At 44.7% G+C, this 12,593-nt stretch overlaps 1 protein-coding gene across 1 annotated transcript; it reads right to left on the minus strand.

Moving 5' to 3' along the window:
• Window positions 1–1,336: 1,336 nt before the first annotated feature.
• hps5 (HPS5 biogenesis of lysosomal organelles complex 2 subunit 2) lies at window positions 1,337–12,098 on the minus strand. Its single transcript, XM_080539650.1, has 23 exons — window positions 12,002–12,098; window positions 11,209–11,331; window positions 10,982–11,092; window positions 10,790–10,854; window positions 10,385–10,577; window positions 10,145–10,275; window positions 9,272–9,490; window positions 9,033–9,104; window positions 8,762–8,850; window positions 8,354–8,532; window positions 8,043–8,201; window positions 7,668–7,827; window positions 7,180–7,291; window positions 6,394–6,537; window positions 6,223–6,291; window positions 5,464–6,062; window positions 5,192–5,312; window positions 4,468–4,617; window positions 3,404–3,523; window positions 3,182–3,295; window positions 2,783–2,889; window positions 2,160–2,451; window positions 1,337–1,827 (listed from the first exon to the last, which is right to left on the minus strand). The coding sequence occupies exons 2-23, from the start codon at window positions 11,311–11,313 to the stop codon at window positions 1,767–1,769; spliced, it is 3,372 nt and encodes a 1,123-aa protein (XP_080395776.1). The 5' UTR covers window positions 11,314–11,331; window positions 12,002–12,098; the 3' UTR covers window positions 1,337–1,766.
• Between the last annotated feature and the right edge of the window lie 495 nt (window positions 12,099–12,593).

Consider the following 12,593-nt stretch of genomic DNA (forward strand, 5'->3'; position numbering starts at 1 on the left):
TTGCGTGTTCGGTTGTCAGAATCGATATTCCACGACTATCGGACTCAAGTTCTACCGAATTCCATCAGGATCAGACCATTTCAGAGCAACCGGCGGCATCAACTGGACTGAGGACAAGATAAAAAAAAAATGCTTGTGCATGTGCCGCCCATTTTATATCAGGTAAAGTATTGTAGCAACCGTGTAATAATATGTTCATTAATGTTGCAATTAATGCTCAGAAATTCAATGTTAGCACTGTTACTGTGAGCTGTGTTGTGTGCCAATGCATTCCTGTGATTGGTGGAGGTCACGGGGGGGGCGGGTGTTGCGTTGAGGAAAGGAGAGCTTCGGTGAACTGGCGGTTTTGTATGTGGAAGTTTGCAATTAAACGCACGGATTGTAAGACAACCAATCTTGTCTTTGGCTTGGGAGGACTTCTGATTTCAAGACATAAAAGTCTGAATCTATGTCATGGTATTTGATACGCTAGGCAATGCACATTTTCATACTTTTCACAGGCAGGTAATGGCCAGGTAATGGATTGGAACAATATCTCGTTAACTCCGACCACTCCCCCAGATTTGTTTGTTTAAAGAATAAATATGGGAGTTTAATATTACATTTGTATGGTGACACTCTGTTGTGTTGTGATAATAATAATAATAATAATTCATTGAATTTATATAGCGCTTTTCCGAGGCTCAAAGACGCTGATTGGTAGCACTGGGAATTACAAAGGGATTGTAATGTTAGTAGCCTAATTAAAGTATACAATGGGTAGTGGAGACAGAAATGGTAATACAAAGCACAAAATGGTGCATACAAATTGACCAGAATGCAGGGAATTAAGTGTTAAATTCTCAAAATTGTGCCACCCATGCCAGCCCGACAGGCGCACATAACAGGCGCACCCCTGCGCTTTCAGAACGAGCTACCCCAATGTCACGTCGGAATTCGACGTTTGGATACGAACGACAGACGTCGAATCCTGACGTCTGCCGTGTGAGACCAGGTTGGACATTTATATAACATTTTCTCTAACAACATTATAAAAACAAGAGAGTTTTGATTTCAATTGGCAAGAAATGTTATGAAAAGATATAAATAGAGGTAAGACAATCCACCTGGCATATCACAAATGATCCCATTTGTAACTGGAATCAGAGACTATTTACAGTAGCCATAGTAGCCAAAGTATGCCATTCCCCAAACAAACATCCATTTTGGAAATGTATGTCATTCTAAAATAATATGAAAAAGATCATGGTTCATATTTTATTCACATAAATATTAATAGATTAGACTAGGGCATTTCAATAAAATAATATTTTCAAATTTTCTTCACACGATTCAGGTCAGGTGCTTTTGATCATTGCACAAAGAGTTGGGCCAGAGAAAGTTAATAACACAGTATGAGGTATAGGAGAAGGCAGCAAAACAGATTCTAAATGACTATGGTAACCAAAGTTTTCTAAAACTTCTAAAGCAGTGAGTCTGATAGAATGATATATCAACAATAGAGTATAACCACTAGAGGAGAAAATACTGTTGTCTTTACCGTATCAGGGGTGATATTGTCTACCATATCAGGGGTGATATGCTTTCAGGATTGTTGGAGCGGAATCCTCTCAAGGATGATGCAACAGAAATTAACCAGGCACAGTAACAGCAGTTAATAAGCAGGGTCACATTCTAGATTGTTCAACTTGGTCATGACGGCTTTGGTCAAATCACATGTCCGTCCGTCCATCCAGTGGTGCCAGATGGCGTTAGTGGAGTCCCTGTCAGGCATGTTGGGACCACAGGAAGCGGTCACAGCGCTCCAGCATGGTCTGGATCAGAGCCCTGGGACGGAGACCACAGATGAGGAACATCCATATTGAGATGGATTACAATATGAAAAATTCAACTTTGGACATTTTCCACAGAAATAAAAATGCAGTGTGAAAAATAAATAATAAGTGTGTGTGTGTGTGCATGTACGTGTGTGTGTGTGTGTGTGTGTGTGTGTGTGTGTGTGGCAAATAGGGAAAAGTTAATTATATACATGCATGATCTGTCAGAATCTGTCTCTCACAATGAGATATGGGCATGATTAGATTTCAACCCAGAAGTCCAAGTCATTATCAAGCATTAGGTATGGCATGTTAGCCCACATGTTCATCAGCAGCACCCACCTCTGCCTCTTCTCAGCCACCCTGAGCAGCTCACAGACCAGGTTGGATTGGGGCCCCAGCTCCAGTTGCACCCCCCACTCCTGCAGGGCTTCCTGGGCCCGGGTGGGCCCCACAGTCCTGGCCAGCCTTAAGGTCAGTTTCTCAGGGCTGATCTGCCTGCTGCTGCTGTCTGCAGAGCCGTTGGCCGGGCTGCTGTTCCCATTGGAGGCAGGGGCAGGGTCTGACTCTCTGCTGCACTCCTGGGACAGCCGGATGAGGACCTTCCACTCATCCAACGTCTGGGGCACCACACCTGAGAATCAGAGTGAGAGAGAGTGAGTGAGTGAGTGAGTGAATGAGATTAGAGGACATACAAGGTTGTCATCACACAGGCTAAGATATATGCTGTATAGTACAAACCATACATTGAGCAGTAGAGTCAATAGCAGGGGAGGCTACCATTCCTCATTCCATTCATGACAATGAGCTCATCCTCCGATTTCTACCTCCACCCTGGTCAATAGCCAACGTCTTCGTGATTCTAATTACTACCACCACTTTGTTTTTTACATTCATTATTATTTCACGTATGTTTCAGGCATTGACATAGGAGTTCAACAGCAGGAAACCATGTTGCATATTACCGTTGGGCTCCTCCAGCAGGTTCATGTCATCCAGCCTGCAGATGGTGGAGAAGGCTTCTGTCCGACGTTGCAGCTCACAACACAGGTACAGGTAACCAGTCCAGTATCTGCATAGAGCACACAAGTCATCAGACAGTAGCACAGGCCAGGCACTATTCCCTGCTGGGAGCATATATACAGAAAAATGCATGCACTCACTGCAATGTAAGTCACTTTGGATAAAAGCATTATTATTATTATTATTATTATTATTATTATTATTTCCATCCACATAAACACTTGATTGTAACAGCGATTGACAACAGAGATACAGTAATCTGACTCCCTTCGTAAGTAGTCACAATACATATTTGTTTAGTTCAGATAAGCTGGAGTGTTCAGAGACAACAATGTCTTCACCCATAGTCCTTGCAGGATTCTGCCATCTTCTGCTTGGATGCCAGGTCAGCGGGAAGGCGAATCAAGAGGGAGAGAAGGCGTCCGTATCCCCAGTTGAAAAAATGAGAGTGCCACCTTCACCACCAGAGAGGTCATAGCACAAATGAGAGATTGACATGAGGAGTAAGAAATAATGAAGCAAATGAAAAATGTAAGATACAGTCCAATAACACAGTACAATACCGTGGTTCTCCATCTGTGGTTAATGTGTCAGACAGTTGAGGACCATCGTGGGTAAGTGCCAACTCAAGCCAATCCTGCCTCAGAGTGTCTGGCTGAAGGAGGGACCCCAGAAATGATAATCTTGAGGAGGAGACAAATAAAGACTAATTAAAGATAAGAGTTAAAGTTAAGACTAGTACATAGTGTTGGACAGCGATGGATCTATTCTTAAAGACAGAGATAAAGACCTGGGGTCTCATTTATAAAGCTTTGCGTAGAAGCTTGCGTATGTAGACACGGAAGAACATTTACGAACACCAACATTCGTATTTATAAAACAGTGCACACGCAAGTCCCACGCCTGTTTCCCTTTATAAATGACAATCAACAAAAAATGTTTTAATGTGAACCACGTGAACCAACGTCTTGTCCCACCCTTCTTACGCCCATAGTTGCCTAGAATCGGTCACTGAAACGCCCCAAATGAACAAAGTACAGAGACAATAAAACGCAGTTCAGCATCTAACCAGATACAAATAGTGCATGAGCCATGAATATATGGACAGTGCATGGTGTACGGTATTACAGTGAGTATAAGTAAATTAGTATAACAGTCAGTATAAGTGCAATGAATGACTATAAAAAGTCAATATGTGCATGAATGGCAACATGTCCATATATAGTCCAGTAAAGATATATGTAGTGTGATATGTACAGGACAAGGGCAAAGATATGTACAGTTAACAAGGGTGATGGATATCAACGCTCCTAATCAAAACACACGCAAAACAGCTGCTAGCAGGCTAGCGCTAAAAACAACTTCGCTACGAACATCTAACTGCATGTTTAGCACATCACAACATGCTAAAAACACATAATTAGATGATCACACAGTCCTTGCTTTTGAACACGTCCTAAAACAAGATTGTTTACAAGCCATGTATCACTAACCATTAGCCTATGGCAGACGAGACAGTGAATCCAATTAACTAATTATAAGTATTTAGTGATCCTAAAACTGTGAAAAAGAGCTTTATAAATGAGGCCCCTGGTCTACAAACAACTTCATAGTGAATAAAATGTACCTTTGTTCCTCAGCCCGGGACTGGACCAGATTGTCTAAGTAAGCCAGGAAGTGGCTCTGCTCGGCCATGGCCATTATGTCAGAGGGAAGGATTGTGGGATAGAACTGGGCAAAGGAGCGCACTGCCACCTCCCCATGCTTCTCATACAACCTAAGCAGAAGAGAAAAGCATGTTATCATATCATGAATGAGAGTGACCCCTTAAATAGCTAGGTGACATGGTGATTGTCTGGTGACAGTCGCACTGCCCGATCACGTCTCTTCACTACACTGGCTCCCCGCTGGTAGAATGAGCTTCCCACGGCTGTCAGAACTGCAGAGTCACTACCCATCTGAAGAACCATCTGAAGACCCATCTCTTCAGGTTACACCTTAACTCCTCCTCCTGAGACATCGACTACCCCCCAGCACTGCGTCTCCTGAGACACGCTTTTTCCCTTTACTGTGTCCCCTATGACTTCTATTGCCCCCCTTGTACTGTTTCTCTGTTCTCCAGTGTCTATACATATTATATATATATATATATTTAAAAAATGTTTCCTTCTATCACTGAGACTACCAATGGCCCCGGGCCTGAGCTAGATTACTCTTCCTGCTACGACTGGTGGATTGATGATTCACTTGCTTAGTCAAATGTATTGATTGTAAGTCGCTTTGGAATAAGGCGTCTGCTAAATGCCAAAAATGTAAATGTAAAATGTAAATGATTGAGTGTCTGAGGCTACCTGTGCAAGTAAGCCAGTAGCTGAGAGGAGTTCCAGGGCTGTAACTCTCTCAGGCTGCGTAGAGACTTAAGCAGATCCCCTTTCTGAATCACCTCCACCACCTTACTGGATTGGGTCACATCTGTCAGGGCACAGGAGGCATCACAATGACCTTTAACCACATGAGCAATAGTATAGCAACAGTCACTACCAGTTCTCTAATCTAATAGAATAGTACACTACTTTGTTGAAAAAATAAATCACTATTTGAGTGAGCAGAGGTGGCTACTGACCTAGCATGGCCTCCATGAAAGAGTTGTGCAGCTCTGGTTGGTCCTGGTAGTTCAGCAGGCACATCCGTCTCACACGCTCCTGGTCCAACAGGAAGAAAAAGCGACGCAAGAAAGTAGTGACCCCCACCGCACCCCCGCTTCTCTGGACCACATGGCTCCCAAAACAGCACAGCTCCAGATACATGGTGGCCAGCTGAGTGAGGTCCGCCTGGAGGTCTGGGGGCAGAGGTTTAGGGGGCCACACACGCATGGGCTCTGGGGGGCTCATGTTTGATGCCACAAGCACCTCTTCGGTGGGCTCAGGCCTGATGTGATTCTCACTCTCGTCCACTTCTTCTCCACGCTGTGGGGAATCCTCTAGTCTTGCCTCCTCATCTCCAACCTCCTCTGGTGGTTCCTCTGGAGAGCTGGTAGGGGTCTCAGACTCCTCTGGGCAGGCCTCTGCATGGTCACTCTCCCACCTCTCCTCACCCACCCCCTCATCCACTGAACCCTGCTCTTCAGGGCCGAAAACCCGCTCCAGCCATGGCAGCCATTCCTGCAGAGCTTCTCCAAGGCATGTTGGGTCAAACAGAACCAAAGGATCCTGGATCTGGGAGCTGTGATGGGGGGGCATATTGAACCATTAAATCTTGTTATCACAAGTTATCTTGTTATGCCATTCAAAATGGCAAAAAGTGAAACTCTTTGGTGGAAATACTACAGCAGCTCTTAAGCAGTACTTAGCTTTGTACTATAGCTTTGTAACTCTGTACTCACATGGCTCGCCCAGTCGCTGCCCTCAGCTCCTGCAGGTCTGTTTCTGTGTTTGGCTGGTCGATACACACCCTGGGCAATACAAAAACCAAATGAGGATCAAGGAAGAACACAACCATTAGGTTTTGCTGCAAGTCACACTCATTGCTCAAATCTGATCTAAATCTAACTCACTCATTTTCAATTTCTTCTTGAAACATTGTGTTAGCTACAACTTCCACTTGTGCCCCTTCCCTATGGTCAGGGCGGGGCCACAGGTCAGAGTTAATTTGCAGGGTGTTAATCTTTTCAGTCGTCTTCTTCACAAAACTAGAGACACTGAAAGACAAACAAGGGGCAATTACAATATTATCTTGAACAGAATTATCTTCTAACACCAATCAAAATAAACATAATACAACTGTTCAGAACTTGGTATGCATAATTATCTAATATTGACGACACAGAGATTACTCAGTCAAAAACAATATCAACTGCAGACTAATGTGAACATTAAAAGCATTGCAATACAACACCAAAAACAATACAAAGAGCATGACAAAATCTTAAGTGAAACATCCTACCAATCTGAATGCATGTACAGTAAGGAATGAAAACCAATGAAAGAAAAAACACACACTTTTTATCTGGATGTCACGTGCCTTTTCTGGGCAGAAAAAGGAAGTGGGCCATCTGACAGACCAGCTGCACTTTCACCTCGACAAACTTATTTTAATCATGAGTTTCACTTCCCTATTGGCCGTCATGTTCTGCACTGTGCATAATCTATGATTGGTTAGTGTTGCCCTAAAAGTATATAAACTATAACTTCTTCTTAATTCATAGCCACCCAAAATGTCCACTCAAACAAATGCACAAGCCTCCTCTTATGATAGAATATGACTTGATGCTGCATATATTGACATATCTAGTTCTTTTTCAGTTTTGCATGTGCTTGTTTTGGCTCTGTAGACGGATCACCTGTCTCTGACGGCCTGCAGTGCGATGCGGGGGGGTTTGGGACGGAATGAGAGGGGGAGGTGGAACTGCAGGCTGTGGTCAGAGCGCTCCATACGGTCACTGCTCTGGGGATCTGAATGAAGATGGGGGCAAGAGCCAGAGGAGACAGAGTGATGGATGGAGAGATGAAGGGGAGGAGAGGGTGAAAGGAGATCATGCAAGCAGATGTGGCAAAGGTACCCAAAACCACTGCAACAAAACATAAATGCAGCACGTGACCATAACAAAAGCAAAGGGGTAATGTGTAGAGGATGCAATGGAACAGACAATGAAAGGTCAACTTAATTGTGCATCTGAGATTTATTCAAGTTTTATTCACATACTTATTGGTACAATTAAATCTCATTACAGAGGCACACCTATAAAAAGCATTGTGTTTCCCTTCCCGATTATGGTTAGAAAACCACATGGTCCTCAGTGCTGTTGGTGATTAATGACCTACTGCTTACCATGGTCCACCTGCTCCTCCTCCTGTACAAAACTAAACTCCTTCAGTCGCTCCTCTTCTAGCATTGATTGGCTAACAAGAGAGCTGGTCTCCTCATCTGATTGGCTACCTCTGCGGCTGATGACACGATAGATGCCACAGTCCAGAACGTTGAAGCTTTCCTGGATAAAGAATAGAATTGTGAATCTTGGAGTGCTAATACAATACACAGCTGGCTTCAAACAACCTTCTTGGATACTTCATAAGGACATGTACCATTGTCCTTTAACTGTGTTTCAGAATGTATTGAGGGTTATTTAAGATTCAAACCTAAATCAAACTTAAAGCATGGTCTGTAATGTAATGTGTATATCAATGCATGGAACTCCAGACTTACATGAGAGGAAATGCTGCTTCTGCGACTGCTGGAGGCGGAGTCCAAAGGCTCTACCTTGGAGATCACTTCCTCTAACTGACCAATCAGCTCAAGGTGTGTGGAGGAACTGAGCTGTGAGCGCAGGTGCTCGAGGCGGTCTATGGGGATCAACTTTCTGGCCTGTGAGCAGTGATGTGCAAAGAGAATTTCGTTAAGTACGCACACACTTAACAGTTTTAATAATATAACTTTAGAATGGTTACATGCAATAGGTTAGCTATCTCATGTGTTGGGATCTAATAGGGTCTAACAGGGTGCAGTAGGCATCTCACCCTGCTGGGGGCGATGGTGTGTTGGAACATGCAGCAGACTGCAGCAGCCTGGGGCCATGCCTCCCTCCGCAAGAGCCGCTCAACACAACGCTCCGCAGACACCAGGGAGAGGTGGGACAGGTGCCCATCACCATGGAGACAGAAGAGCTCACTGCGGTAGACCGCCACCTCGACCACATCTGGAAGTGAATATATTTGGCTCACTCTGCTCTGCAGCAGAAACATTCAGGGACATAGGAGGCTGGTGGAGGTAGAAATCGAAGGACGGGCTCATGATGAATGAGCCCGTCTTCCGACTTCTACCTCCACCAGCCTCCCCTGAAGGACAATCACACAAGTGTGGGACAGACTATATCAACTAGAGTTGGATGAGACAAATATCTTGTAGGGTAACTTCATCATTCTGACCTTTGACCTCAGTCCACAGAAGAACCTGGCCACTCTGAGGTGTGAAGATATAGATAGCCGAGTCTGTCCAGGTCAGCAAGTGCTGGTCCCTAAACAAACACACACAGACCACACTGAGGTTATACATTTGTATACACACAGAACTCTGAACTTTAAGTGTAAAATGCCTGGCCCGCAAACCCTCAGAAGCTTATCCAATTCTACAAGGCACCACACAATATAATCCCATTGACACTACAGTTGATAAAAGGATGTGCATTTGCGACAATACCCAAGGTAGAGGAGTTTGGGGAAAGCCATGGACTGGGAGCTCCTCTGTGCTAGATTGTATTGCGGCTCATTTCTGCAGGGGTTCAGCATGAAAGGAAAGAACACCACATTAGCTTACCTTTTGGACTACAGTGCAAAAGGCCTCTCACAATTGACAGATTATCCCCCTCCCCTTCAAGCTCACACTCTCACACACACACACACACACACACACACACACACACACACACACACACACACCTGTAACTGACGAAGGGCACAGGAGGACAGGCTAGCAGCTGCTTGAACTGATGAGTGCTCAACACCTCCCCACTGAAACTGGCTTCCCAAATTCGGGATCCTGGCCGTGCACAGTAAAGCAGGGGCGGCTGGCTGATGGTCACTCCCCGGCTTTGAGGAAAGAAGCATGCTCCATACTCGCCATCCCGTTCCTTGTTCCCAACTCGCCAAAACTTCTCCCTATTAGATATGGAAAGGAAGGAATGGGTCAAGCAAGGACAATACCAGAGACATGCACCGAGTGATATCAATGGTCTTTCCTTGCTTCCTCCATCCTCGCTTCCTTCTCATAACACATGGGAGGATAGGGATGCTCCGATTTATCGGCCACCGATTTAAATCGGCCGATTTCACTCCAAATGACTCGATCGGTGATCGGCAAAAATGGCCGATCGCAAAAACCGATTTTTTTTTTTTTTTTTTTCCTGGGGAAGACAGATAACTGAACAGAAAACATAGGAGGACGTAACAGTATGTAAACCACGAAGGCCACGTTTATGATGTCTTTTATACAGCCATATCGACTGACTTGGGCTTCAGGCCCTAACTGGGTGATAGGCCAGACCTTTACTATGCCATAAAAATGGGTCTGCGTTTGCTTGGTGCCTAATGGATCAAAACTTTTGGCTAAAAAGCAAAAAATATGTAGGCTATCCAGTCAGTAGGCCTACAGCTATGTATTTTTTTAAAAATCGGTATCGGTATCGGTTGATCTTGAGGAAAAAAATCGGTGATCGGTATCGGCCCCAAAAATCCAGATCGGAGCATCCCTATGGGAGGAGTCTGAGGTTCCTCCCCTCTGACCTTTTGCCCTAACGAGATCCCAACACTCACCTCTCCGTGTCACACAGGTAGCAGCGGCTCAGTGAAGACACCAGCAGACGGCCCTCCAGGTAGCCCAGCTGGACCACCCGCGAGTCCACTGTTGTGATGGTCTGGACTGGGAACATCACGAACGCTGCCCCCTGGTTACACAAATAAATGTTAACAACAATGAACACCACACTTCAGCTGGAATTAAGTAGTATTGTTAGCACCTAGAACAAGGTAGTCAGTCAGACTTTCCAATGGTACCTTGCCAAGTTTAGATGATCCTGCACGGAGAAAGGACACCTTGCCTCCGGTGTCCCCTACAAAAACCCTCAAAGCAGTGGTGTCCCAGCATAGTGAGGTGATGGCCTGTCCTCTGTGCTCCCAGGACACACTCACTCTCTCTGGACGCCCACGCCTCTCCAGCTGGAGCTCCCACACAACTACCAGGCCCTGACTGAGCCAGCAACCATCAGTCACATCCACACAGGGAAACAGGGAGAACGAGGAGATGAGGGAGAGAAAGGTCATGGGAGAGATAGAGAAAGACCATGACACTTGGTTTAATTACCTGACTGTAATTGACAGTAGTCAATAGGAAAGTCAGTAGAAACATGAACAAAGCCAGACATCAAATTCCATTCCACAGAAGTAGATAATTTATTTTACCTTGTTGCAACAGCTATAAAGTCTTCGTTGTGTGGGCAACATGCCACCTGGGTTATAGATCCTTCCTGGAACAGAAAAACATGACTAAATGTTCAAAATAGTCAATGCGCTGTTATGGTTTTGAATGTTGAGTCCCTATGGCTTGTAAAAGTACATTTTATACTGCAGAATTCAGAATTGGGGATGAATTACCTTATGGGTAAGGATGAGACGCTGCTTCCAGCCTTCCCTCTGGATGAGGTGCAACCCACCTGCTGACGTTCCTAATGCAAGCCACTTCCTTGAGACTGCTAGGCAGGTGCACTGTGAGGGAGGAGACACAAAACAATTGAATTGTGCATGACAACAAAACTTTTCATCTTATATTGTATCTGAGACCTTCCCTCTGGCTGTCACAGGGATGCGAGTGAGTAACATACCTTCAGCCTGCCAGAGTCCAAGCGGAGAGCAGAGAGCAGCGGGTCAAGGCAGTCAAATTCTGCCAACACATGGCTATGGGACTCAGGCAAAACAGGTATGGGCATGGTTACAATCCTGAACAGCTGTGAGAGAGGGAGGGAGATGGAGTGTGATTCTACCCTTGCATTATGAGACAAAACCTTGTATGTATTGAATATAGACACACAAACATGTTTTGGGGGGATTTAATGCAACCGCTCACCTACCCCATGCTACCTATTGACCACCAGTGTAACAGAGCCTTACCCTGGCCTAAGCAGATGATTGCCCCTGAGCGTCTGCTGTCATATGACTCAGAAACAGTAGGCTATGCGACGAAATTGAAAAATCGTGACTTCAGCCTCCCCCCCAGCCAACGGCAAAACATAAAGTTATCTTTTTCTTACGACAGGAGGTCTAGTTAAGCCTAGGCTACCTTGCTTGCCATCTCTTTGGCATTTTTGACAGCAATTCCATGTGAGAAAAAAAACAACAAAAAACGTTCACATTCCTTCACTGTGAATCAGTTGCTGGTTGGCAAAGCTATTTATTTATTTATATGTGAAAATATTGGACATAGGTAACCAATTACTGGGGGGGGTCATAGATTCGAGCTAGAATAGCATCGTCAGTAACTACTAGGACTACGTTTGTTTGCGAACTTTGTAGCGGTGGTCTGGTAGCACTGTGGTGGGATGACTGCACATCACGGGACCCTGCTAATGCGGCGGTAGCGAAGAGAAAGTGCGTGGTTTGCAAATTAAACTTACTTACCCGGCATTACACTTCTGTGTTTTGAATCGTCATCCAGTAATCCACGCTAGTTACGTTCACGAACTTCATTTAATGGTCATTTGTCATCACTGTTTAGGAATTAATCAATCTGTATCTGCCCCTCCTCCGCTGCTGCTTGCTTGTTGCTCGACGCTTCCTGAATAAAAAGAAAGCTACTTTGACAGGTCCGCCCACCCTCCAAAAAAACTGTTCTCAAAGATCAGTACGTATAAAAACGACAAAGCCGGCTACTTCACTTTAAGTATGCACACTTGAAACATTCTATTCACAATTTCAGTGGATAAAATGATAAACCAATTTCATTTTCTCTGCACTATTTTCAATGGCGCAGGAGTATTTTGTGTGATGCGGTCCATTAGGAACTAACAGTATTGATTGAAAGCAGATATGCCCAAGAAACCTCTTAGCAGCATACACCAAAATAGCCCACTATATGAGGCAAGGATTAGCCAAGGGATGCACTTGAAGGTTGATAACTAGAGTGATAACACAGAGGCTATTATGGTAAATACAGACATGATGACAATTGACAGTTTAAAGGGCTTTCCATTCTGAGAAATAGCTGAACGCT

The sequence above is a fragment of the Nansenia antarctica genome (assembly GCF_963989245.1).
Source record: "Nansenia antarctica genome assembly, chromosome: 9".
In the NCBI taxonomy this organism is placed as follows: domain Eukaryota; kingdom Metazoa; phylum Chordata; class Actinopteri; order Argentiniformes; family Microstomatidae; genus Nansenia; species Nansenia antarctica.